This window comes from Melanerpes formicivorus, unplaced genomic scaffold (assembly GCF_026170545.1).
Source record: "Melanerpes formicivorus ecotype bairdi unplaced genomic scaffold, bMelFor1.0.p_v2 SCAF_2, whole genome shotgun sequence".
In the NCBI taxonomy this organism is placed as follows: Eukaryota; Metazoa; Chordata; class Aves; order Piciformes; family Picidae; genus Melanerpes; species Melanerpes formicivorus.
In genome coordinates, this window is record NW_027142354.1 from 24,204,123 (window position 1) to 24,231,436 (window position 27,314).

The window sequence follows — 27,314 nt, forward strand, 5'->3', positions numbered from 1 at the left end:
TTTTTCTTCCCTTGTTTTTTCTTCTTTACCCTTCCCTGTTTGATAGGCTCAGCCTCTGAGGAAAGAACCTGAAATTATCACTGTAACACTGAAAAAACAAAATGGAATGGGCCTGAGCATTGTGGCTGCCAAGGTATGGAAGTCAGTTTAAAAGTTACTGGAAGAAAAGCTCTTTCTTTTTTCAATCTTTTTTTTTTTTTTTTCCTAATCAGCCTACTGTGGAAAATGTTAATGGAAACAAAAAATTAATTTCCCTTAAGTTTGTTGTGTGCATCATATTGATGCATGTATGACTTAGTCTTGCTTCTTTTAAGTAGAAAGCTACAGCTTAAGTATCTTGGTGAAGGAGGGTAGGCTAGGCCTCCTGCCCTAACTTGACAGAATTGTGGGTGTATGCTACTCTTAGTAGCAGTAGATAATAATGTAGAGAATGCACATGCAACTCCAGCCACCAGATGGAGGACTCTACTAGTTGGTTGGGTTTGCTTTATTAACTAGGTCACATAGCAGGCATAACCTTTAAGTTTTAAGCTTCTTATAAATTGTACACCAGTGATATCCAAAAGTTCTTGTAACTATGTGCTGTACAACAGGTAGAACAAGTTTTTCTTTCACAGTGTAGTACACGGAACTTCAGAATGCTCTTGTTGTCCTTGGCACTTAGTACATGGGCTGAAAACAAGATTATTTTACTACTTCTGTCTCACATAGCTGATTGCTTCTAAATGGCGCTATTTTTCTTTCTACAACTTTGGTCATTTTACAGTCCATTCTTGAATTTATCATCTTGGATGGTTATCAGCTTTTTAAAAATTATTTCCAATATCTGTAAAGGAACATCAGGTGTCAGGTTTATATTGCTAACAGTCAGTAGTTAATGAGGGAAACTATTCAGGATTTGAAAAAGGTGACTCAATATTCTAATCTTAATTTTGTGTAGTTGGTTAAAAATTTGGGAAGAAAGTTTTGACACACATCAGATTGTATATGCATCAGACTTCTGATTGCCACCTGCATTTCTGTTGAATGTGTCCAAATCTGCAGTGGAAATAATTTGCTTTTTCACTTTAAACTGTGAAATCTGATTTCTCATAGAGAGAAGCAGGATATAACAGGAGGTAAAGTTTCTCTTTTCAGTGGAGCTGGCTGACTTCTACATGTTGTTTTAACAACTGATACTCTAAATTTCCATTGGCACTATGCAGCAGTGCCTACTGGACAGTGTGTAAGCTTGAATTTTACAAGTTTAGTCTATCTCATGATTTCTTTAACGTGATCAGTGATGGAAGCAGCAGCTTCCTCTCAGCACAGTTGCAGAAACTGTTTCATGCAGTGACTACATTTCATCTTGCTGCTGTGTCCCTGGTGCAATACTGGAATTCTGTTTTTTATAAAAAATGGTTGTCTTGAATCTTAATCTGAAATAAGAGAGAGATTTTAGTTTCAGTGTATGCAGAATAGAAACTTTTGCTTACTTTCAAGTCAGCAGAGTATTCAGTGCGTAGAAATAATCATCTTGCTTTGAAAGTGTTGAAAAAGTTTCTGTAGTAGCTAAATAAGATTATTTTGAAGGTGTTACTGCAAGGGGTTTGAAGTTGCTTATTGTAATTAATAGCATGTTTTTCCCATAATAGGCTTCATTAAAAAAAAACAACAGAGTAGGAATAATATGCAGGCTTTCATTTTCTCAATCTTGATAGAGCAGAACACATTTGGGAATTGCGTGACTGTGAGCTTGCAATCATGGGTGGATTTTTTTCTTCTGTTCCTGTCTTCTTGACTTTTATTAATGACATGTCTTAATTCATGTATGTTTTACCAGTATGGAAATTGAAGTTCTTGTTTTTTCCCTTTGGCTGAGGAAAATGGAAGAAGTCCAGTAGACTATTTGTTGAAAGTTTCTCATAATTAACTGGATGGCATGCCTGAAATAAGAGGGAGAGGCAAGTGTGAGAATAGATTAGTGTTTTTCTAACTTTTTTTAATAGTAAAAGGCCAGATATCAAATGTTCTTAAGAATGTGCCTTATAGCTGAATAAATTAAAATTCTAGTCATTTTCAGAAATAATAATTTATTGCTGCCATGCACAGGATCCCCATTTCATTCATGACTCAATTACATTTATTGAACTGCTGGTTTCTAGGGTCCTTCAAAAGTGCGGTAATAAAAGAAAGTGCAGCAGCTGGTCAACAGGTGGCCCCACTCCAACCAGTGGAAGACAACGCTAAACCTATTTGGCTTTGGTTAGGAAAACAGTTTTGGGTTTTTTTACTATGATGTGACAAAATAGTTGCTCTCAGTATTATGCATATCAGTGCTAACTTGCCTTGCTCGTTAAGTCTTAATGCACCCTTCATACCTGTCACTGGCTTTGGGTGAAATTTGTTAAAACGTAGGTTGGTGATATTCTAGAGAGGAATGAAATGGACCTACTCAGATCATAAAGAAAAGTTATTCCTTCTGACTGCTTTTCTTTCTTCTACCCACTGCAAAAAATACACACTTCCCCAGTAATCCATGTTTATCTGTGAGGAAACCTCTCAGAATTTGTAATTTGAGCTTTTATTAATGTTCAGGGTTTTGTAGATAGGCTGTGCCAATTAAGATTTTTAAAGGGCAAGTCAGATACCATACCTTACATATCCCTACCACAACAAATGTTGATTACCAAGTGATTGTCACACCTCTGTTGCAGTAAAAAAACACATCTTGAGTTGAAACAAAAGTTGTAGAAGCAGAGAAGCAATGCAGCTTGCACTGAAATGCTCTGCACCTGCTTACAATAGATTCTGGTAGTAGATGACTGCAAACACATTGACATTAATGTAAAAAATACAAAATTGAAGGTGAGTCAAGGAGTGTATGCAAGTATTGGGTCACTGAGAAACCTTGCATTTGATCCTCTTGTCGTCTAATGGCAGGTAAAATATTTAAGAGCAGTAATTCTAATTTAGTAAAATATGAGTAGCTGTGAAACAGGGATTTTAAAGGTCTGCCTTTAAATGCTGCATATCAAATAGTCCACCTCACTGTGCTGTAAGGGTGTGTTCAGAGGCAGGACAGCCCCTTTCAACAACCATGTAGTAAACATGTACACTATACGCATGCATGCCGGAGAAAACAAGTTTAGTTATGAAACAACTGTTAGCTGCCAGAGCACTATAAACAGTATTGTGTTTGTTTGGGTTCTGTTGGGTTTTGTTTTAAAATCAGGAATATACTGAACAGCATTTCTTAAACTCAGTACCTCGCACGGATTTTGATTTAAAGCTAAATTGTATCGCTTCAGAAGCTATCCAGAAAGGTAATTTGTTTTAGCTTTTTTGTAGGCGTTGCATATTTTCTTGCAATAAGATTCCCGTGAATTTATTAGCAGTAGCTTTGGTAATAGGTGTATGGAAATGTGGTTGGTAGGAGTGGTCAGGCATCAGGAACAGTATCGCTTTTTGAGGTTGTGTGCAGACTTTGGTTGCTCTAACCCTGAAAGATGTTTCGATGTTAAAAGCTGCCTGACTCCCAACCACATTGTGGTTAAGTTTTTATGAACTCCAGATGATTTGGAAGCAGCCTGCGCATGCAGTTTACTTTAAAAATATATCGCTTTTTTGGGGCTTTCACATGTGACTTCTCAGCCATCTGCGGGCCAGCACATTACTTCCTGTTTAATTTGGAGGGGTTTTGTCTTTTGTACAAACAGGCGCCCTTTTTTTTTTCCCTCGCAGTTTTTGAAGTTTAATAAAACCTCTAAAGTAAATGGAAGTCAGAACAGCATAGCTGATTACATAAGAGTCTGAATATTGTATTGGTTATAGCTGATGTTGATAAATGCTGCACTGTGTCATAGCATCCAGCTCTGAGTTATCTTGATGGATATCTTGGAAAATCCAGCAGACTAGAGTGGTGGTTGCTGTTGAGGGCTGAAAGAGAAGTGGAGAATTATTTTTTTTCTTTCAAGGATCTGTAGTCCCGGAGATCAAAATGTGGTTTTCTGTTGTTGGAAGAACAGAATCCGTGGTAAGTCTGTTCAGGTTTCTGTTGGGATTGTTTTTCTCTGAAGTTTTAAATACTATCCTTGTACTTTCTCCTGCTCTCTTGCTTGTTTAAACCTGCCAGTAGTTAACTTGTTCATGTAGCAACAATGTATTGCAGCATGCAGTTAAATATAGACAGATGTTAGTAGCTAACTTTCTAAATTCTAGAAGGAAAAATATTAACTAATTTTTTAGCTTGTACTTCATTCACACTTCTCAAATTTGTGGAAGTGACTATTAATATTGAAAGTTTCAGGTGTGATAACCACTGTTTTACTGTGGCAGAGCATGAATAGCATGACCTGTGATCTGTTTACTTGTCATAATAGTTGGCTTTAATCCAGATGGCTTTAAAAGTCTGTTTTCCCCTTATAAAACCTTAGTAGAATAATTAAAATCCCAGTCTAGAGAAGATTTTAATACTTGGTAGACCCTTCTGAAAAGATTAGAACGTGCAAATATGTTGTTGCAGCTAGGATATCTTGTGTTCAACAGAGTCACAGAGTAGAGACATTTGAATTCTGTTTAGATTGCTGCTGCACACAAGAAGGGATTCCTGTGTTCTACTTCTTCCTCAGTCATCTTTTATTAGTAAAACAGAAAATGCTACATTAAAATATGTACAAGCACGGTAAAATATATGTATATGCCCTTGCTAGGATATAAGTCAGAGTGTATTTTCTAGGGTCTTTAAACAGAATATCAGATTAAATATTTTTTTAGTGCTTGCTAAAATAGGATGAGATGGTGATAAGATGCTACTTCTTTAGTAGAAGTGTTTAAAACAATAAATGTGACAGTTCATCAAGCAGTACTTTGGGGAAGAGGCTTACTTTTTGAAAAACAAGCGTGTTGCATCTTAGCTGTAAATGATTTGTATGACTGGCAACCTTGTCTGTTCTTGAGATTTCATTAAATTATTCTAAGTTACTTTATGAAACCATTACTCATTGCAAACAGTCAATTTAAGGTATTGAATTTGAGCATTTGAGACTACCAGGGATACCAGTTTTGATGTGAAGTTTTTCTGAAAGTACGTTGTACAAATACCTTGTGGATGACCTATCTAGAAGGAACAGGCATAAAATAAATTCATTTAAAAATCTTTTGTTTCCCCAAAAAACTTGAAGATTAGATTTAAAGTTGTTAATAGTGCTAACATAATACACAAATTTGATTATCTTTGCTCTTCATTTGCAAATATAGACAGTTGATGGGATGGGTTTTATTTTTTTTCCCAACTTTTAGCTCTTGTTTTCCACATCAGAGGATTTCAGATACCTCGGTATTTGAAGTCTGCTTGTTTATGCTTTCCATCTATTTAAGGATTTTTATTTTTTATAACCTTTCCTCTCAACATCAGTTAACTGAAGTGTTTGAGTAAGAAGATCTAGAAGTTGGTTTGGTTAGGTTTTTTACTGTTTGATACTAATTCACATCAGCAGACTAAACTACTGGTGTTACCCAAACAGAATTCTGAGGAGGAACTTAAACTAAAAATGTAGTTTTTAATTGTCACTTCCAGCACAGATTTCTGAATCTCACAGGAATAAAGAGAGCATGTAAGCTGCCAGTTTAGTATTCATCAGGAACAAATAAGTAGTTATATTTTAGCAATTTACTTGTTTCTTGTTGATTCATTACTTACAGTGGGTTTTTTTGATTAAATTTTGATACATTGTACAGGTTCTGTAAAATTCTATTAATGCTTCCATATGTTGTGTAAAAAGTAAAGCTTGTGCAGGCCCCACATGGTTTTTCTTCACACTACCTGTGAGACCAGAACTCTGTTTGAATGTTTTTATCTTTTTTATATGTTTTTATTTATATTAATATTGCAAACAGATCACTCACACATTTGTATTTAATGCTTTCTGGAACAAAGTGGGTTTTAAAAGGCAGGTTCCAGTTCTTCCTTGCACTTACAAACAAGTCTACAAAAGCCTTGGCTAGAATTCCTCTACCAGGCTTCAATCAATTCTAGCATTCAAATTCTTTCCAAAATTCCATATAGATACATGTTACAGCATTTTAATTTTTTTGCTCTGATTAATGGAAGACTTCAAAAGTTAACAAATTCTGTGTTGACTTTTTACCTGTATAAATAATATTCTGAACTGGGGTGGAAACATAGGTGCTTAATAGTATGTGAAAATGTATACACTGATACTGCGTGCAGTTGTATCCATCTGAAACTTCAGGGCGGTCTTATGTGCAAGACTGTGCTGTGGCAGTTTTTTGGTTGTAATTTCCTCTTAGCTACAGAGCCAAGATCCATTTCTCCAATAAAGTGCTGAGATGCAGATCCGTTTTCCAAAACAGATTGCCCAGTATGTTTTGCCTGTAAAGTCCTATCCACTGACCTAATTAAGCTGAGGCGTTGGTTCAGAGTTGCCTCAACAGGGAAAAGCATCACAAAATCTGCAATACAGCTTGTAGGTTGGTACATGACTTGATGGCCATTAATACATCACTGCCCATAGAGGATTTATAGCAAATACATGCTTAAGAGTTAACCCATGATTGGTGAAATAGGGCTCAAGCGATGTATTTTCCTTGAGCTCATGAGAAGATTCTTTTTTTTTCCTTTGAAACAAGAAAAAAACACTCAAACAGGTTCATGTATTTGTATTAAAGAAAAAGCAATAAAAAGTGAGGGCCTTTTCTGTATTGTAGAATCACAGAATTGTTTTGGCTGGAAAAGACCTCTAAGATCATAAAGTCCAGCTGTCAACCCAACACAACCATGACCATTAAACCATATCCCATAGTGTCATGTCTATGTGCATTTCTAGAATATCACACTAATCTTGTTGGTTGCAGCATTTATAATAACGAAAGAGGCTTCCTTTTCATAAAGGCAAAGAAAATACTATGAATAAACTTAGTCTTTCAGAAATGTTCTATGTGAAGCATTTTTCCCTTTACTTGCCACTTTCCCTGTTTTATGAGAAGAAGTTGTGTACTTGATTCCAGTGTCACAATGAGGCTTTAGGCCAATTGCTTTAGCTGGTTCATTTAGTTGCTTTCATTTTTCACCTTTCAGAAGCACTCTGTTGCCAGTGTGTGAAAGAAATCACATTGTTACAAATTCATATACTTCTGTCAAGCACACAAGACACTACAGCTGTGTGTATTAGTGTGCCTGCTTTTCATATTTATCTAATTGCCTTATTAAGGTTTCTGAATACCATAATTTTGGGTAGGGTTTCTCTTTGTTCGGAAATTTTTTGTGTATATATTTATTTATTTATTTATTTAAAGAAAATAAACCTACATATGCATGAGACTACAGTACTCTTTGGTAATGCCATTTCAGGAAGTCCATTTCAGAACATTCTGGATTCTTTGATCTTTTTATCTTCTGGGAGAAGCATGCTTTAGGAAGATAAAGGCATTTGTACTTGCTTTGAGTTCTGTGATAGTGTGCTGCTTGCAATCTAGCTTTTCTTTTTCTTACTCTTTTTTTTTTTTTTCCTGAATAGTAATACACTTAATTTAATTTTTCACCTATCTTCTGTCCCAGTACAACCTATAGCTACAATGGAATTACTCATGAATGTTAAATGTTCGAAGTTTCTTTGCCTCTGAAAACTGTTGCTTGTCACCAAAGTTTGAATCTCCACTGCCTGTTTACTTTAATTGGAAATACTTTGCTGCTTTGTGACTGTAGTTTGTCCAGCTCCAAGAATGTTTGATGTCCACCCTCAGCCCCTCACCATGAAGAAGAGTTTGAGAGGGGAAAGCAGAAGTTTGTTTGTGGAGCATGGGTTGATTTTTAAGGTTCTTTTTAAGCCAGGGTACGATATGACTCATAGCAGCTGTAGCCACAACTAACAGACCAGTTCTGCATATGGTAGGCTGATTTGCCTCACTTATCTGGGAATTATGTAGTGCATGCTATGAATTACTTTGTCTTAACAATGACAAATTTCCAGTTTCTCTACATTTGTCTTGAGGAAGCTGAGGCCTTCACTTCCTCTGAAAAAGTGCTTTAATTTGATATTTGAGTCCAGAGAAGTTTGCCCCCACTGAAGGCAGAAACAGTAACTACAAAGTTGGTCTTTCTCATTACTGTGGGCTGACAGCAAGTAATTTAATGATCCATAGATGCAGTATGTTAGGTAGGTACATATAGTGGATAAATGTGTACTCATCCAGATATAACCTACAGAATGCTTACTGCTTTAGGGAATGTGAATATTTGGGTGATCAAAACCCTTTGCTTTTGATTCCTAGACAGAACACTTGTAAACTGGCTGCATAGTTTACTAAACTAGTATTCTTTAAAATGCTTACAAGCTTGGATTATTTAAATGCTTCTAGACTAATTACTTCCCAGAGAGTTCAGACTGAGACTTGATTCTGTTGCATAAACATGCCTTTAAGGATGTTTATAAAAACTTAGAGATCTTCTGTATAAAGCTAAAAGCTTGGAATTGGAGTATTAGCCTTGATAGGAATCAGTAGAATCTACTCTGGACATAGATAAAAGATTTCAGGCCTGATAACTTGTATCAGGTTTGACAGCTACATTTCTGTCCTCTTGTTTAAAGACATTTTAGTTGCAAGGATTCATTTGCTTTTCAAACTGTTTGGTTTCTGTAAAATACAAAATAAGCTTAACAAAATACACTGACTTGGGGAAACAGTGTCATCCTTGAAATGTTACAGTATTCCAATAAGATGGATGCATACTTATATGTGGCATCTATATAATTAATATTAAACAATTTTTACAATTTTTGCACAATTATGCAAAATTCAAGAAAGTCATAGAATACTTCTCTTAAACCCTAGTGGTTTATATGAAAACATTGAAGTGTTTTGATGTCTGAAGCCTCTTAATTGGGCTATTGCTCTGAAAAGGAAAACCATTTCAGTAGTCTTGTGTTTTAAGAGAGGAGTCTTCAAGTCAAGGTCATTAGGAAGACTCCCTTGCATTGAGATGTAAATAAAAGCAGGTTTTAATACATGTAACATTAAAGAAAAACACAACACCAAACCAACAACAAAACCAACTTGTATTGAAGTGTATGGGTTTTTTTCTTGAAGTCAAACTTGATTCTGCCTGTCTGTATTGGAAGCTGTTTATCACTCCAGTTTTAGTGGAGTGGTAAACAAAGTGTGTAAAGCCAAACAGGTATGAGCAAATAATGATTTTAGAACAAGTAATAACAAGATGTTACTGTTAAGGTCTTGTCTGGAGCATTACCGGTTTGGTTAGGTGCTGTGCCTGCAGATACGTTCTGCAGATGCATAGCTCTTCTTTCTTAATTACTGCAATTTTGTTGTCGTTCCTAACTACTGGAAAAGTTGTTTTGTAATAGTCTTCATAGTTTTAATTCTAATTATAGTTATTGAAATAACTAGGTCATCCTACAGATCTGTTAAAAGTACAAGAATATTACTAACCTTGCAGAAAGTACAGTTTGTGATTGACTGAACCTAGTTGTAGGGCATGATGTTTTAGAGCTTAACTGTAACCACCTTGTTGACAGACCTTCATTCCTACTCTGCTACCTTTAGATTTGGGTACTGGTGAGGCTGCGTGGTGTCTGAGCACCTCCAGCCCATCATGCCACTGATGGCAGGCCCCTCCATGGCATAGCACAGCATGGGTGGTTTGCCTGGAAACCCAGCTGCATGTTGACACTCAAGAGAAGGAGCTGACAGCTCTTTCCACTGTGCCATTATGGCTAACAAATACCAAATGGGAACTCGGAGCAGGCAGGATGTCTTTCTGCTTGCTTTCAGTGCTTTTCATGGTGATTTGAGTCACCTGCTTGCAGACTAGTTGTGGTGCTGCCATCAGGAGGACTGAATCTGATTGATGTTCCTGTTGTTCTAACTGCTGCTTTATATACTGTTGCGCTGTACAGGCTAATCTTATTTTATAGCTGATGTCTGTGAGCCAAAGTTTCCTATGTTTGTTCCTGACAATGAAGTGTTACAAAACTCACCTTGTGACTTCGCAACACTAGCGGTATGATCTGTTCCCTTTAAACACTTTCTTTAATTCTGTCATTTTTATCAATTCATTACTACTGTCGTCTTGTACATACTCAGTTTTACGTTCTTTGGATGGAAGAGTAGTCATGTATTTTCCATAGTATTCCATAGAAGAAGCTGCAATTTTTTTAATTCTAGCACTTCTTTTCCTATAGTCCTCAAGGTAGTTTTTTAAGCAAATACAGTATTTTGAGAAAGGGTGATTGGGCACTGGAATGGACTGTCCAGGGAGGTGGTGGAGTTGCCATCATTGGAAGTCTTTAAGAAAAGATTGATGTGCCACTTGGTGGCATGGTTTAGCTGATGTCATGGTATTATGTCATAGGCTGGGCTTGATGATCTCAGAGGTCTTTTCCAGCCTCAACAATTCTGTGATTCTGAGTGCAATCCTATTAGGAGCAAGAAGGGGTTGCAAAATAATTTTAATTGTGAAAACATGTATGGGCTACTGTACACTGATGAGTTGTTTGATAGATGGCCCAGTTTGTGATGGAGAATGATTTTTTTTTTCTTGTTAGGATGCCTCAGAATCTTAAGTTAGATTGCATTATCCAAGAAAAAGTTGCTTAAGTGTGGAAGGAAACAGGTAGATTTATAGCAATAGAGAGTTCATTTGACTGTATAGATTAAAGAAAATGTGCTGGAGGTTCCAGCCTGTTGGAGGGAAGGAATAAATCATCTTTTTATTCACAGTCATCTAACTTCTCTACAGTTGTGTTCTTCTGTTCAGACTAACATCTTCACAGATACAGATGCTTTTGGTATTCAAGATTAGGGAAAATAAAGTGAACTTAAAAGTGTGTTTACTGTGTTATCATTGCTGATAGCCATATGGCATTGTGCCGTTCCATTTGTGGGGGAATAATTTTAGTTATGTTGACTTTTGCTTTCCTTCCAATGGAAGGCAACTTAATAAGCATTTTACAAAGAAACCTATTTTACTGTAATATCAGTAAATGATTGGAAAAAAAAATCCATGTGGTTTGGTTGAGAATTTTGCTCACTGTGGATTTTAGTATGTGTGGCTAGCTATATATCAGCCCCCTTAATAACTGTGTGTTTTCTTCTAATGAAGTTTCTTGGAAGGTGAACCCAAAGAAAAATTAAGTCTGTTTCAATAGAAATTAAGAATTGGGATTCAGGTGACTATAAAGCTTCAGGTAAACATTGAAGGAAGGTGATAACTTTGAGGTTGGTTAGTGAGAAGTCCTCTCAAACATAAGAGCACAAGCATGTTATTAGAAACATAATAAATGGCATGTGAATTAGGCAGAGAAGAAACTCATCTGTCTTAATAATATGTGAGTAGTTGTATCTGATAAAGATTTTCTCATATGTAACCTGAATGGGGATTTAGTCTGTTTTTTCAAAATTCCTCAGTTTTATATTAAGTGAGATGACTTGGAGCTAACACATCTGCTTATAACATCTCTTAAAAGAATAGGGATGGGACTGACTAATTGTACAGACGTCATTAAAACACTAAAAAAGAAGGATCAAAGAGTAAAATGTCAGTTCCTTCAAACTAATGAAGAATTACTGTAAGAGTATAGAAATGAAGAAAAAATCCATCTGATCTGATTTCCCCTAGTTGTGGGATAGTTAGTTAAGGAACATAACAAGCATAAGAGGATTCCTCCTGGTTTATAGCTTTCTGTAATTCCAGAATTTCTTTCAGTGTTATAATCTGGGGGTGGGTGGGTATGTTGGCTGGTTGGTTGGTTGCTTTGCTTGTTTTTAATGGTTCTTCTGTGAAAGTACTTGAAGTGCCATACCATAAGTCTGTGATCTTTTGGGTGTGTATTTATGCTTTAGCATCTACAGTAGTTTCGTTCCTGGCAGTTCCCCAAGTTAATTATGAAATGCATGGAGAATCTTTTGGTTATTTTTGTTGTTGTGTTCTGGTTTGGGTTTATGTTTTACTTTTTATCACGCTAGCTGTGATAGTATGAGTAAGAAAGATTACTTTGTTGGCTGATTAGATAGATGATAAATAATCTGATCTGTTACATTTATAATCCCATAAACCTTCATTGTTGCTAAGATGAAGAGCCCATGTCTATTGAATTGGTTCCCTCCAGAAAGCTATTCTAGGTTTCTGATCATTCTTGTTATCCTCACGATTCTGCTGGTGTCACTTTGTAAGGGAGTAGTCAGAATTATAAACCATTTTCTAAATGTGAACCTTTTAGATTCTTAGCAACTGTAGTGGTTTCAGTTTTATTTATTCTTTTCCAGTAGTTCTGTTGAATTCCAGATACTTGAACAGATACGTGAAAACGCCTCTGAAAACAGTGACTAAAATGATCTTTCTTGAGGAGTTAAATCCAGTTTTAGAAACTATTATATGAGTATTTGTACAACCGTAAATATTTCTTACCACTATCTGTACACCAGTGTACATGGGCTTAAACAGAAGGTTTCAATTTCATTTGACGTGTACTAACAATCATAGTCAAAAAGGTGGTGTCTATGGATATAGTGCCTAATGTAATTCGAGTACCAAAGTCGTAATCCCCAAACTCCTTGATTAACATGTGTGCTGTTTTAAGCGGCAGTGCCCTTGCAAAGGCTTAGTGTTTTTGCCTAATCTTTGACTGTATAAGGCAGACCTTTGTCTGAATCCCTGCACCCAAGGGGATGAGATTCTTGCTGGCCTCCTTTGATGCCAGGACTGAATAAAAGCAGTGCCAGTCTCAGGTGGCTTCAGAGATTTCTGCATAGTCTTGACCACTCTGGCTTCTAAGAGAAGCTGCTGCTTGGTCCCTGCAATTACATACACCTACATGATGTGTGAGGTTATAACTTCCAAGTGTGGGTGCATGAGTTGCTGCTAACTATTTTGCACTAAAGGAACTTGCCTCTAGGTACATTTAGTGGTTGGAGGCATGTGAACCAAATCATCTTAATTTTCATGTCTGCACAAGGGGAAGATAGTAAATGGTTTTCCTGACAGTACCCTGTTGGGGACTGGTCCCTTTTTTCACGTCTGGATCAGGGAAAGACATCTTCCTTCCATTATTTCTCCAATATTGAGCATTATGTGGCTCTTCTCTAACTGTTGGGTTTGACATACTTGATAAATTTTCTATATGGTAAATTCAGAGACATTAGTGCTTACCCTTTTTCTGGAGGACATAGTAAGCAGAACATTCATTTAAGGCTTCTCTGAAAGCTTCCATTCCCTGTAAAAACTAGCAACTTCCTATCTATTGTTGAGCCAGTTATTCATATACAAGGACAAGTTCCTTCTTACTGTGTCACCTTAAAGTCTTCAAGAGCTCTTGGCCTTGTCAGATCTGTCTTGGAAGTACAGGTGTTCTGTCAACCAGATCATCCTTCCCTATGTGCTTCTTTGTTGCTTGGGGGGAAAAAAAATTAAAGCATGATTTCATTTTTCGTTATACTTATCTAGATATCTCCTGACTTCTTTTTCTCATGACTTTTGCAATTACCTTGATGCTTATTTAGAGCCCTTTAAAATACAAGAAAGGAAATAAATTTTCTTTAATTGCCTTCATTCTTTCCAGGCAAAGAAAGTGTCCTTATTTCAGATTGGTTTGTTGCAGGTTTTTTCCTTTTCTCTAAATATGTCTAAAGTAATTATAAAAAAATGTGGACATCTGGAATGTTAATCTGGAATTACAGGACTCAAATTCCTTTCCTGTACCTTTTGAGTAAACACTTGGGATTAACTCATGATTTAATTAATAAAAATAGGTCTTTCACACTTAGAAAACTGGGTATAGTACTAGCTTCTGAATACTCTTCAGTTTGAGTTTTAGGGTTTTTTATTATTTTACTTTATTATAACAGTGGGATCAATGAATGGTTTTGCTGCTAAAAGAAAAGAGTTGGAAAACCTGGGGGGAAAAAAGCAAGAGGAAGTTTTCTATTCAATATGAAAGCAGCCTGAGGGTTACTTTAGAAAATTACATTAAACAGTGTGTTCTATTGGCAACTTACTACTTAGCACCCTCCTTCCAAGTGACTCATGGCACTGTTTGCTGTAGTAGATAATGAAATCACAAGTGATTGTCTTGCATTATAGGTAACAATTTAGAGGTTCCTGATACTAACATTTAGACTGATTTGTGTGGTGTCTTGTAAACTGGAGCATGTGGATGATAAAACAGCATGGCTTGAATAGATGCTTATGTTCTCTGGTCTTGAATCTGCTGGTTGTCTCACAATGAGTTCACTGTTAAGTCCTTTCAAATGTAGTGGAATACTTGGAAGCAGGTGTTTTATGAGCAAAATTGCATGGTTTTGCAGTAGATGTAAATATTGTCTCTGAGTCTTATAAAGCACATTGATTATAATACCTAGTTTACTTGTTTATTGTAAAACTAGAGGCACTTGTTTGTTCCTTCACATTAGCTTCCCTACAGTCCTAACAAGTGTAAAAAGTGTTTCTATTCTTACTTGTAGTATGCAATTTACCTTGTTTCATTTGGGTGTTAGCAAGGTAAACACTGCAGTCTTTTGGAACAATATACACAGAGGTGTAAAAAATAATGACTTGCATGTAAACATGCAAATAAGTGGTTTTTATTAGAAGGGGATTAGAACAAACTTCTAAATAGTCTTAGTTACGGTATTTTCTTCCTTATTCAAGCTTGTGTTAAGACCAGATACTCTTTGCTTCTAACAATGCTTGGAGGTTCAATAGGTCTAATACTAAAATTTTCTTTAGACTTTAAGTGAATGTAACTCTCTTCTGTAAATGTTTTGTTGTTGTTGTTGTTTTGGTTTCCCCCCCCCCAGTTTGGGAATATATACAAGTAATGAGAACTAGCGTATACAATTCTGATTTACACTTGTGGAATGCTCAAGAGATCAAATGTAATAAATTACTGTCTCTTTCTCTGTAGGGTGCTGGGCAAGACAAACTTGGAATATATGTCAAGTCTGTTGTGAAAGGAGGTGCTGCAGATGTGGTTAGTAATACTCTCCAAAATCAGAAATTCAAAGATAGAAAGATGCTTTGGAAATGCTTTTAAATCCCTTGTTTACTAGTATGTGTTAATAGCTGTTTTAATTGAGGCTGCGTTAGCTTTGATGTATGCGTTTTCTTCTTTCTTGAATACGTGTTTAGGACGGTCGTCTGGCTGCAGGGGATCAGTTGCTCAGTGTGGATGGCCGAAGTTTGGTGGGCCTATCCCAGGAGAGGTATGGAATACTTTCCTTGGGTATCTTTACATGAAGAAAATGCTAGATTATTAATTTATGGAAAAGACCTGAATTTTGGGGGGTTTTATGTGTTGTGCTTTGTCTTTGCTTTTTATAACTGCCCATGAATAACCCTAGTTCAGCGTGATGTAATGTTTTCTGTATGCGATAGGGGTTATCTTAATAGATGACACTGTATTACACATTTGGGCTTTAGTTTTGAGCAAACATTATTTACCTTGAATTTTAAATATTTGGGGCTCTGACCTTTAAGAGCATATGCCTTGTAGATGTTGTTAATTGTATCTTCTAGTCAGCATCTTTCTTTTTTTTTTCAGAGATTTCAGTTATTAACCAGAAAAAGTTTTTTGTCAAACAAAATATTGTTAGAATAATTGTAAGAAATCATGATCTACAAACTGATAATAAGGAAAACTAAACAAATCATGGCATAATTTTGTTTCGTTTAACTTGCTTTGGCTTCTGTTGCAGGGCAGCAGAACTTATGACTAGGACAGGTTCTGTAGTAACACTGGAAGTAGCAAAACAAGGAGCAATTTACCATGGTCTGGCAACTCTACTTAACCAGCCATCCCCGATGATGCAAAGAGGTAAAAATGCTGTTATTAATTATGTCAATAACAGCTCTAGGTATCTTAGAACACAGAAATTATAATAGTTTGCAGTAGCTTGCCAAATACTACCAAAATTCTAAATCAAAAAAGAAACACATTTGCACAGAAAAGAAACATTTCTTTTCTTAGAAAAAGTTCATCTGTGTTTAAATACTGTTTGAAAATGTGCTAGTCTAATAACTAGAAATGTATTTTAAGTTTCCATGTCTCCTCATAGGAATTTATTGGATATTTTTCCAATTTTATCATCTTACTTCAGCAAACTAACAAAAGACATGTTTAAATCTTCTGTAAAATAATGTTAAGGAAATAATTTTGTAAGGAAAGACCTTTTCTACATGTAGGGTAGTAGCACAGTGTAGAAAACAAAGGGTTAAAAGAGTAAATCGTTATAATCACAGTTTACAGCACCATCCCAGGTGCCATATGTCTGATAGTCAACAAGAGACTTTTCAGTAAAGCACATTTGGCTTTTCTAGATATTGCAGTACCTTTTCAAAAGCTCCTTTAAAGCATACAAATCGAGGGCATCCTGTATAATTAGTTCAAGAGGGAGACTGTGTATCTGAAGAAGTAAAGATTTTTAAAATCCAGCATTTGCTTTACTGGGAACTCATTTTGAATTATAAATGCAAGGTAGCTCTGGTTCGACAAAGAATATGCTAGACAGTAGTTAACCTAAGTGAAAGGGGGAAGATATATATCCAACTATTACAGTTTCTGACTGCCGTGGCTCAGGTAAACCCCGACCAAAGAGTGAAGGCTTTGAGCTGTATAATAACTCCACTCAAAATGGGTCACCTGAGAGCCCTCAGCTGCCTTGGACAGAGTACAGTGAACCAAAGAAGCTGCCAGGGGATGACAGATTAATGAAGAACAGAGCCGATCATCGCTCCAGTCCCAATGTAGCAAGTAAGTAAGATTATCCTTCTTTTGGAAGTAAATGCCCCCTCTAGTAGTTTTAGATGCTGTTGAATACAAAAAGGGGATGATTGCTTTACAAAACAGATTAAGTTTAAAATAACAACATAGTAGTAACATGTGGAGCAAGTCTCTTGTTAGAACTGTTCAGAGGAAAAATCAGATTTATTTTGTGAATGCTATTATTAACTTGTGTCAGTTATTATTAACAGTCATATAAATACTTCCTTTAACTTTCCAACAGATCAGCCTCCAAGCCCTGGGGGAAAGAATGCTTATGCATCTGGAACTACCACCAAAATAACCTCAGTCTCTACTGGAAATCTTTGTACAGAGGTCAGAAACGGCAAGCAAATTGCTGGCTATTAAACTTTACCTAGCATCAGTGTGCTTGAGTCAAACCAGTGTCTTAACTATTAGAACATAATTCTGGTTCTAGTGACTGGGTGGGGGTTTTGCTTTTTACAGCTAATGAAAGATTGAGACAGCGTTGAATGATTTTACTAGATTTTGTTGATGAAGTTGTCCTTGTGTCATCTTAGGTTTGTGCAATACTACATACTTGTTTTCAAACCATAAAAACATGAGTCATAACCACAATTATATTTGATACTAGACAGTCTTCTCCTCCAGAAAAATAATGCTCTTATGAGCCAAAAGAAAACATTTTGAAAATGCATGTTTGGAAAAATACTCTGTACAGATTTGTGTGCTTAGAAAATTCTGCCTTTGTTCTTTCTACCTTTTTCAGGAACAAACTCTGCCCCCACGACCTGAAGCTTATCCCATCCCAACACAGACCTATACTAGAGAATATTTCACATTCCCAGCTTCCAAGTCCCAGGATCGAATGGGTCCAACTCAGAGTCAGTGGCCAAATTACGAAGAAAAACCACAGGTCCAGGCAGAAAGTAATCATTCAATCAATAGTACAATGCAGGTGAGAAGTAATTTGTTTACTTCAATATAAGAAAAAAAGACAAAATAACTGCTTGCTTTCCACTCTCAGATGACTGGAGATATTTTTTGCAGAACAGTCAGCTCTATAATCTCAGAGGTGCTTAAAATAAACTGTACCATGGAGGGGAGAACCACCATACTTCTGCCAAGATTGGCATGAATTGAGAAACCATGCCTTTTTTTGTTTGCTCTTTGTTTGGTTTGTTATGGAGGGGGAGCATTGTGTGGTTTGTGTTGGGGTTTTTGTTTGGTTGGTTTTGAATGTTTTCCCCTCCATAGAATTTGTGTTAGCATGCTGTGCAAGAACTGTTACCTAGAATGTTTTAATCCCATTAGAGACAATGTGATGTAGATGGTAGCAGTATTTGTCTTGTAAAATGTTTTGTGGTTTTCTCTAAAATCCAGTGACTGAATCCAGTCATGGGATCATCTTTTCATCTTTTTCTCTGATCAACCAATGACTTAAAAAATACAGAGAGAGAAACTTCCCCCCTACCTATTTGTTAATTTGTGATAAAAGCAGAGCCTTACACCAGCAAAAGGAGTGTGAGGTAAATTGTCTTGAGATTGTGTCATAGAATTAAGGATTGATTATTGATTACTCGTCACATCTAGCAGGAAGCAAATTCAGTAAAAGCCAATTGAATAAAAGCTTAATGCCTTGGGGTTGTTTTTGTTTGTGGGGGTGGGATGTTTTTGGTTGGGGTTTTTTGTTGTGGATAGTTTTTCTGGGTTTTTTTGTTTCAGTTTTGGTTTGTTAGGATTTTTTAATTGTTTTTTTTTACAGTATTACAGTTATCAAATCCTAATTTCAGCTCTGAAGAAACCAGGTGTTGTACTCAAATAGGATGTAGCAAATAGCTATGTAAATATTTTGCTGATTTTCCCATACTACTTCATATTTCATGACTTCATCTCACACAATCTTAGCTGCATAGTTAAGGTTTAGGCACTCTGTCGATGGTGGGACAGGGCAAGGCTAGCATCTGCAGAGATTGGTTCCTACCCACTTTTCTTAATGGAATGAATGCATCTCTTCCCTGCTTAAGCCAAGCTTAAGCCAGTAGCTTTGATGAGGTAGTTAAAACTGATGAGGCGCACCCCATCTGTTTGAAGTTGTTGACAAATGCTGATTTGAACTACTGTCTTAAGGCTGAATGCAATGCAGAAAAGCATTTTCATCAAGTGAACATCTAGAAGCCTTAGTTCCTTACAAGCACTGAAAGCATACACAATTTCTCCTTTCATCAAAATAGTTCTTTTAGGTTGAAAATTGGAGGAAAGAAAACTTGTGAAAAACCCCACTATTTTAGAATATCCTTTTAATCATTACAGTAAGAGCTGGGCTTGCAAAACAGCTGTCATGAGCTACAGACTGCTGCAAAATGCCTGTTTTCTGTTCTGAAGGCATTAGCAAATGTTTTGGCTAGGTGCATCTTTACAGCAAATCTAACACAAATAGCTGTGTGTTCAGCTCTGCTGGACTAATAGAGCATAAAAAATACACTTGTTCATCTCAAAGAAGGCATTCTTCAGAGGTCATGGCTAAGGTCATTGATGGAGCAAAAAGAAAAGGACTTTGCTTTGTGAGTTTTCTCTCAGTTGTTGATAATTGGTACATGATGAGTTCAGTGTTCAGAAGTTCCTTACATTTGAAGTAGGAATATTTACCTCAAGAAAATCATTAACAGATTTGATAAGCCTGATATATAGTCCAGTATTTCTTTTCAGGAGGCTATGCAATGCAGTGAGACCCTGAGCTAGTATAAAAAAAATACTTGGTGTTCAAGGCTCTAAAAAGGCAACAAAAGCACAACAATACACCCATGGCCGAGAGCAGGTGGAACTAGGCCTGACTGCCCAGATTCCCTACCCATGAATGGTGTTGTAATGAGAGCTTCCCCTCACTTGTTAATGGAGGAGAGTGGGCAGAGACTCCCTTGTCTTTCAGTAGCCTTTCTGTTTGCCTTCCCAATAGGAAAAATGTTCAGTCAAGCTAGATGAAGGCTGAATAGCAGAGCTAGTATGCATGAGCTGCTGTCCCAAGCTGCCAGAACTCTTGTGCTCACATGTTGGGGCGGAGGTGTCAGGGATAGTCCTGAGAAATTATGCAAGCTGGGAATGTTTTCAGTTTAAGCTCCTTTTTGCATTCATCTTTCCTTTCAGTCCAGATTTCCAGACATTCCAGAGGTTGCAAAGTCTTCTGTGACTTGAATGAGTTGAAAGGATTGAGAAGAATATTCTGTTGCTGGTTTGGGGAAACTAATGGGCGTGTAAATGCAGAAATTCACTACAAGTAATTACCTTCAGAAATAAGAATGTGGTTTGTGAGCCATTTTCAAATATGTTTTAATATAGATGGGCTATGAAATACATGCTGTGTTTAATTTTTTCCAGCGCGTGGCTCGTTCCCAGGAAGAGCTCCGAGATAAAGTTTTCCAGCCAGAGAGGAGTCGTTTGGAAGTTGTTATACGGAAGGATGTAGAGTACATTGATCGGAAGTCAGACAGCGACCAGTGGATGAATTCATCTGTGGATTCTAGCACATCTAGCCAAGAACACCTGAACCATTCATCCAAACCAGTCTCACCTGGTTCTTGTTTAAGTAAAAGTGGACCAGGCCGTTGGAAAACTCCAGCTACTAGCCAGCCAACTCCAGTAGCCATTTCTCAGCCCATCAGAACAGATCTCCCCCCTCCACCACCACCTCCTCCAGTACATTATGCAGCTGAATTCGATGAACCACAAATGGATTTGCCTCTGCCTCCCCCTCCTCCTCCAAGTCAGGTAGGAGCACAAACATCTTCCCAGGTAGCTGCTGCTGAGCGTAAAAAAAGGGAAGAGCATCAGCGATGGTATGAAAAGGAGAAGGCACGTTTGGAAGAAGAAAGAGAAAGGAAACGTCGTGAGCAGGAGAGAAAACTGGGCCAAATGCGTTCTCAGCCATTGATTCCTGCTCAGCCTGTGCTTCCCCCTGCTTCTCTTCAGCCGGTGAAATCAGAAAAGCCTTCAACTTTGCAGAGGTCTCAAGAAACAGTCATTCGAGAGTTGCAGCCCCAACAGCAGCCTCGGACTATTGAGCGGAGAGATCTACAGTACATTACTATCAGCAAGGAAGAACTATCCTCTAGTGATAGCTTGTCTCCAGACCCCTGGAAACGGGATGCTAAGGAGAAACTGGAGAAGCAGCAGCAGATGCACATTGTGGACATGCTGAGTAAAGAGATTCAGGACCTCCAGAACAAGCTTGATCGTACAGCAGAAGAAAACGACCGCCTCCGTAAACTCATGCTTGAGTGGCAGTTTCAAAAGCGACTTCAAGAATCAAAGCAAAAGGATGAAGATGATGATGAAGAGGAGGATGATGATGTGGATACTATGCTTATCATGCAGCGACTGGAAGCTGACAGAAGAGCAAGGGTAAAAATAGATAATCTTTCCTAGAAAGAAGTATTGTAAATACATATCCTGGTGGGTTCTCTGGCTTTGTCAAAGTATTTTGATGTTCTGAGAGAGAAAGGAGGATGAAGCTTCCTTTAATAACTTGAATTTTAAAACTACTAACTTACAGTGGCTTCATCATTTAAGAGATGTTTTATGAAAGTATCATAGGTACCTGCATAGAATCCAAAGAGAATTTGTTGAATTTACTCTTCTGGTTGTGAGGAAAGATACTACGTTTGGGTAAAGGAATTTTGCCATGAACCTGGAATAGGATTAGAAGGTTAAATATGGCAGGAGTTTGCTTGCAGGAAGGTAAGCACAAACATTTGAAGTTACAAAAGTCTCTAGAAGAGTCAGGAACAAAATAATGTGCCTTCCCTTCCCCTCCAGTATACTTATCTCTTTAAGAGTTCTTGATTATGATCTTGTGTATGAATACAGCCACTGAAAGTACACTGTTTACAGAGAACAGTGAAGTGAACTGAGATTCCACCTTGCTAATCGGCTTCTGAGTAAAGCTGCTATCTGTCTTTACCACCACCTCAGTGGTGACCTGAGCATCACTGAGGGAGAAGCATTAGGCTGAGCTGTGTGGGTTTTGGTGTTGTTGCTACTATACCTTGTCTGCAGCTCATACATACCTCGATTTTTCATGGTGTCCAGCTTCATCAATATCTGACAAGTTTGCTTACCTTAGCTTCAACACAGAAAAAACTCATGATTTGTGTAATAAGACAGCTGAATAGCATGATGAAGTTTTTAATCACTCTGCTGGTGGCTGTTGTCTCTCAGAATTTATTAAATCTATTTGTTACTGCGAAATAATTTTTATAGCAAAATTTGTATATTTTTTCTGAGTAATAACACGGATACCAAAGTTACATACCAATAGGCACGCTTTGACAGGCTTAGAAACTACTTCTCTAATATGCTGAGTGTCTTCTGTTTGTTTATCTTGAAAAGTTGACTTAATTCTGTGATAAGCAATTTTTCATTCTTGAGAAATGTTTGGATATACTTATTTTGAGATTCAGAAATAGCTATTGGCTTGAGTAATATTTGAGTTTCAGGATGGTTTTGGCAGCTTGGTTTCTTAAAATCACTCTTCTCATATTTGCTGCAGTCTGCATTGCTTTCCTTTTCTCTTGTGGCTAACTTTATTGCTGTAATACTGTACAACAACAGATACCTCAGACTCGGAAAATGAAAACAGGAAAAGCTAGATATGACTTCAGCAAACAGATTACATTAAAGCCCTACATCACTAACATGTAATTTGTAGCACGTAGGTAGTTACCTATGGGCATTAAAAAAATGCATGTAAAACTGCCATTTTAATAAACAATGCCTTTCAAATTTTGCTTGTAGCAAGGCTGAAAAAAGCCATGTGTTGCTCATAGAAAGCCAGTTGTACTGCGCAACATTCTATCAGTCTTCTCTGCAAGTGCTGGCTTGAAATATTATTTGTGCACAAAGTTCTTCCAGCATTTTGGAACATTTTGAAATGAAAAAACAACAGTTGTCTTGAACTGAAGTAATGTTTGCTTTTTGGTTATGTTTCACTGTTAATAGCTCTTCTACTAGAGATGCAGTAACATCTCTGTAGAATTACTGAGCTTTTGAATGAGTCAAACTAATGCAAATAAAAGTTTCAGATTATTTGATTGTTTCCTGTATTTCAGACTTATGTCAATTCAGTTCCTCATTCTAGAGCAGCTAACTGAACAAATAAAATGCTTTTGATATAGCACAAGTCTAACCTATCTTTATTTTTACTGCATCTTTCTTTTTTTCCCCCTTTCTTACTACCTGCAGCAGACTGCTGTGCCAGCAATCTCTGTTCTAGATTTGGTATGTTTGTTTCTTTCTCTTCAATATCACTTTTCTGATTTCAATTTCTTGTATTAATAACCACTCTGTGTGCATTGGATAATGATTTGGCACCTTCAGGTGTTCAAAAATTATTGCAATACAGTAAGCTGTAAGTCAACTGTAAGCATCTATCTGAACGCTTCCAGCTGTGGTGATACCTTTCCCTATGTTTGCTTCCTTTTAGACATGTTTAGACATGATTGCAGGCTTGATTTATTTGCTGTAGCAGTGGTCTAGTATAAACTGTGTGTTTGATGTTTCGGTGCAGTCAAGTTTATAAAAGCTTACTAATACCCTTGAACAAACAGGCAGTGAGGTAAGATATCTTCCCTTCCCCACCCCTGCAGGTTTTAGAAGAGGTATAGCAACACCATTCCTTTCCAATTTGAGTGAAATTGTCCTGGGAGCATAGTAACACAGCATAGTGTTTCAGCACATGATCAAATCCTGTTGTCTACAGGTGTTGCAATTTTCTCTCCCACTTAATATCTATCAATATTTTTTTCTTATTCCTATACATGTGTGCTTGAGCTTTGGTCCCTGTAGCTGAAACTGAGTAGATAAAATACTTTGCCAAGTGGGATGTAAACTTTCTGGATCTTTCTGTGTGACAGGACATTGTGAAGGCAGGCAGTATCATCAGCTTTAAATTCATAGGCATGATACCTGTAAACAGCTGCTCAAAGGATTACACAAGGCTGTACCAGCTGACCTTTCTAGTACCATACCAAATGCTGGTTAATAGTAGAAGAAATGGCTAGGCTCACTTGCAGCTCTTCTTGCTAAGGTCAAAGACTGGACACCATGTTAGATGGATCCATGGCCTGAATCTGTTGAAGGTTTATGATGTTCATAAATTTGGCTTTTATTAAAATGGGGGGAGGGGAGTGAATTCTGAAATGGATGATGCTGAATGGTATACCCAGCAAACATCTTTTTTGCAATTTCATCATTTTCATATTGTTCACATGACTTTCTGGGCATAGTCACATCTATCCTGTGCCACCTCAAGTAATTACTACTCTGTTTCTAGAAAAGGAAACACCACCAAACCCCTGACATTCGATTGCTCAGTGCTTTTTATGTACAACTAATGTGAGCATTGGTAATAGCTGTTCTGCTAATTACAAGGCTGATGAAAGATCATAATGCATGAATTGTCCACTTGGCTTGTATTTGGGTTTTCTAAGTTCCCTGGAATGCTAACAGATCTGACTGACCCAGTATTAGCTGGGTCATAAATACGTATAAATTTGAAGTTCTGGAACATCTTTTAAAGCATTCCAAGCAGTGCTTGGGGAACTTAATTTTGTCTGGAAACTGAGCCCTCTGGATGCCTGCCAGTTCTGTGAATATGTTAACATTTCTGCTACAGATTAGCCATTAGTTTAGAGCGAGGTGGCCTTTTCTGCCTTCCTAGGTAACAATAGTGCTGCAGGTGTATGTTGACACTAGGAGGACTGTTGGTAGTTTGCAGCGGAGCTGGGACAAGGCAGAATGCTTAGCACAGTGTTTAGCACTTAGCTGCCTCACTCTTACAGCTGGGAGAATGCTCTTCTATATCACTCTAGCTATTGTTCTACCTGTTAAATCATAAACATTCTGCTTTAGAGACACCCTGGAAGTACAGTAAATCACATGAAATCATGACTCCTAAACTGGAGAAAAAGTAACTAGAATGAAGAAGTTGCCAAACTGAAATACTCAGCCTGGGAATCTAATAGCCCTTTTAATAGAAATGGGACATGAAGTTAATTTTTTTTAGTGTCTTGAAAAGTTGGGGTGAAGTTTGAATTGGGTCCCATTGTAGGCAATTGCAAGCATTCCGGCATGTCTCATCACCCTACCAATCTCTGTCTTGGTCTGGGAACATTCCAAAGTAGAAATAATTAATAAGCATGAAAAAATGAAATTACATTCTCCTAATAGTTGCTCTATTTGCGCTTGTGCCTTACATATCACATTGGCCTTTTTATTAGGTACTGTGTTTAGAATAATTTCTGACCTGGATACAGTTGTTTCACAAGTATCCCAGTGTTGACAACTGTTCTCAGGTGGGCAACCTGCCCAGTTTTTCCTTCTTTCTTTAGGCTAATGTCACAGGAACTTCCCCTTTAGTTTGAAATATTTTCTTGGTCCTACTTTCCCTTTAGTTTGAAGTATTTTCTTGTTTAAGTGCATTTGAATTAGGAATATTTGCTAACAAACAAAAAGGCACCTATGCCATGACCTGGGATCAGTAACTGCCATGTTCACAGTTTTTCTCTAAATGCAATCAGGAGAGGGTTTTTTTCTATATTTTGTCACTGTAGTTTTGACTGTTTGTTTTTAAGAGGTAATTATTTATCTTGTATAAACACTTTTGAATTACTGTCTGTTTTTCATTTTGACAGCAGTATTATCTCCTTTGCTGAACTAGTATCTTCTTAATAACCAAGAAGAGCTCTTTCTTAATCCAAGCAGGGACTGGGATAAATACTTGATTCCCTGCTTTACTGAATATACTGATCTTGATCTCTGTGTTTCTTTCAGTTATAAATTGCAAAAACTTTAGTCCTAAACAAGGGGAATTTCCTCAGAGGTAGCATCCTCAGAGGTAGCCAATTACTGCCTAGATTAATTTAATTTTGTTCTTTAGCTTTCATGGTAAAAAATGGTGAGTTTTAACATATCACATGAGAGATATTTTCACTGCTGTTACTCTGTAAAGCTGCTTGAAGACACAGAAGACAATTTTTTTCAAAATGACCTGTAGATATCCTAACATAAATACTACATGAACAGTGTGGGGAAATAATTGCTAAAAATTTAGTCAAAAAGTTCATTTATAGAATTGATTGGAAATTTTATTAGAAAACTTTAAAGCATATTTCCTGTTAATTAATTGGGAGGCTGAAGGTTGTCCTCACAAAGTGTACTAAAGCTAATTATTTCTTACTGTACCATTATTGCTTTTTTTTCTCTGTAAACGAAGTGTCATTGTAAAAATAAATCTAGGAGTAGAGAAAGATGCAGGTTATATGCAGTTTATAGCCAGATCCAGTGATTTACTGATTTGGATCAGTGTAAAAGATTTTGGGGAGGATCACATTAAAACCTGCGCTGCATTAAGAAATAACACAGCATATAGTCCAGCTCTTCTCTAACTGAATATTGTCATGCTAGTGAATATTCCTGTTCATCAAGTGATACTGTTGGCATTACATAATCATGCAAAATTGGGATTGTTGCTCAGTTTTCTTACCTGTGCAGTGTGTGTCATAAGCATACATAAAATAGTGTTGTCAGTAATAACTGAATATCAGTTGTTCACATGAGCTGTTTAATCTCAGTAGTTAATGTTTTCTATGCCTCATTCTCTGCTTTTTCCAAAACACATCTTTTGCAGATATAGCGGGAGATTTTATTTATCTCCCGAGACTATTTGCAGACATGCAGAGTGAGTCTGTTACTTCAAATGGATTGACCCTTTGACTAATGAGTCATGGTTTCCCAGTGCTTAAATACTAATCCAAAATGAAAAACCAATTGGCTGCTGGAGCTGTGAACTGTTGGTTTCAAGTATTTAATTTCACTTTACTGTACCTGTGAGACTATGGTTGTTGAAGCTGTCTGGAACGTGAGTCACCTCAGTCTTCTGCTGGGGTTCAAAAAAGCCTCCCTGATGTGTTTTATGCTTTTGTGTATGTAGTTCTGTGCATTAAAAAAAAAAAAAAATCCCCTTTTTTCTCCCTCCTCCTTTTTTTTTAATCTTTATATGGAAAACAGTGTAACAAAGCATACTCTTTAATAGCCATAAATTATATTGATTTATCTGTAGTATAACATTTTCTACTGAATGGGTTATTTTTAGATGCAAATACTCAGGTTACAGGGGTTTTTGACCCATCTTACCCGCAAGTAACAAAAAAATTAAAGGTGTTTCTCTGTTAGTTACAGGATGAAGAACGCAGAAGGCAGCAACAACTGGAAGAAATGCGCAAACGAGAAGCAGAAGACAGGGCCAGGCAGGAAGAAGAGCGCCGACAGCAAGAGGAGGAGCGGACCAGAAGAGAGGCTGAAGAAAAGGTTGTGGTCATCTGAGTGCCCCTTGGAATTCTTAAAGGCATCTCTTTAGCCTGACCAGTAAAGATCAGTGTTGGGTCTGCAGGGGTTAAACATACTGATCCTAGTGATAAGGGTCATGGCCCAAAACTTAAATTTATTCAATATAAACTCAAAAGTATATGAACAGCCCATTTATGGTAGCCAGAGTTGGCTGGTATA

General features: G+C 37.1%; 1 protein-coding gene across 26 annotated transcripts in view; it reads left to right on the forward strand.

The window, feature by feature from the left end:
- Nucleotides 1–27,314, forward strand: part of AFDN (afadin, adherens junction formation factor) — a 116,765-nt gene that overhangs the window by 80,722 nt on the left and 8,729 nt on the right. For 12 of the 26 annotated variants that reach the window (XM_068153133.1, XM_068153161.1, XM_068153122.1 and 9 more), the window contains 10 exons: nt 47–133; nt 14,919–14,984; nt 15,143–15,216; nt 15,709–15,827; nt 16,590–16,763; nt 17,017–17,108; nt 17,524–17,712; nt 20,130–21,152; nt 22,992–23,027; nt 26,982–27,116. In XM_068153133.1, the coding sequence (XP_068009234.1) occupies nt 47–133; nt 14,919–14,984; nt 15,143–15,216; nt 15,709–15,827; nt 16,590–16,763; nt 17,017–17,108; nt 17,524–17,712; nt 20,130–21,152; nt 22,992–23,027; nt 26,982–27,116 (1,995 nt within the window). The remainder of the gene's footprint in view (nt 1–46; nt 134–14,918; nt 14,985–15,142; nt 15,217–15,708; nt 15,828–16,589; nt 16,764–17,016; nt 17,109–17,523; nt 17,713–20,129; nt 21,153–22,991; nt 23,028–26,981; nt 27,117–27,314) is intronic. The other 14 variants (XM_068153164.1, XM_068153277.1, XM_068153286.1 and 11 more) reach the window with 3 other exon arrangements.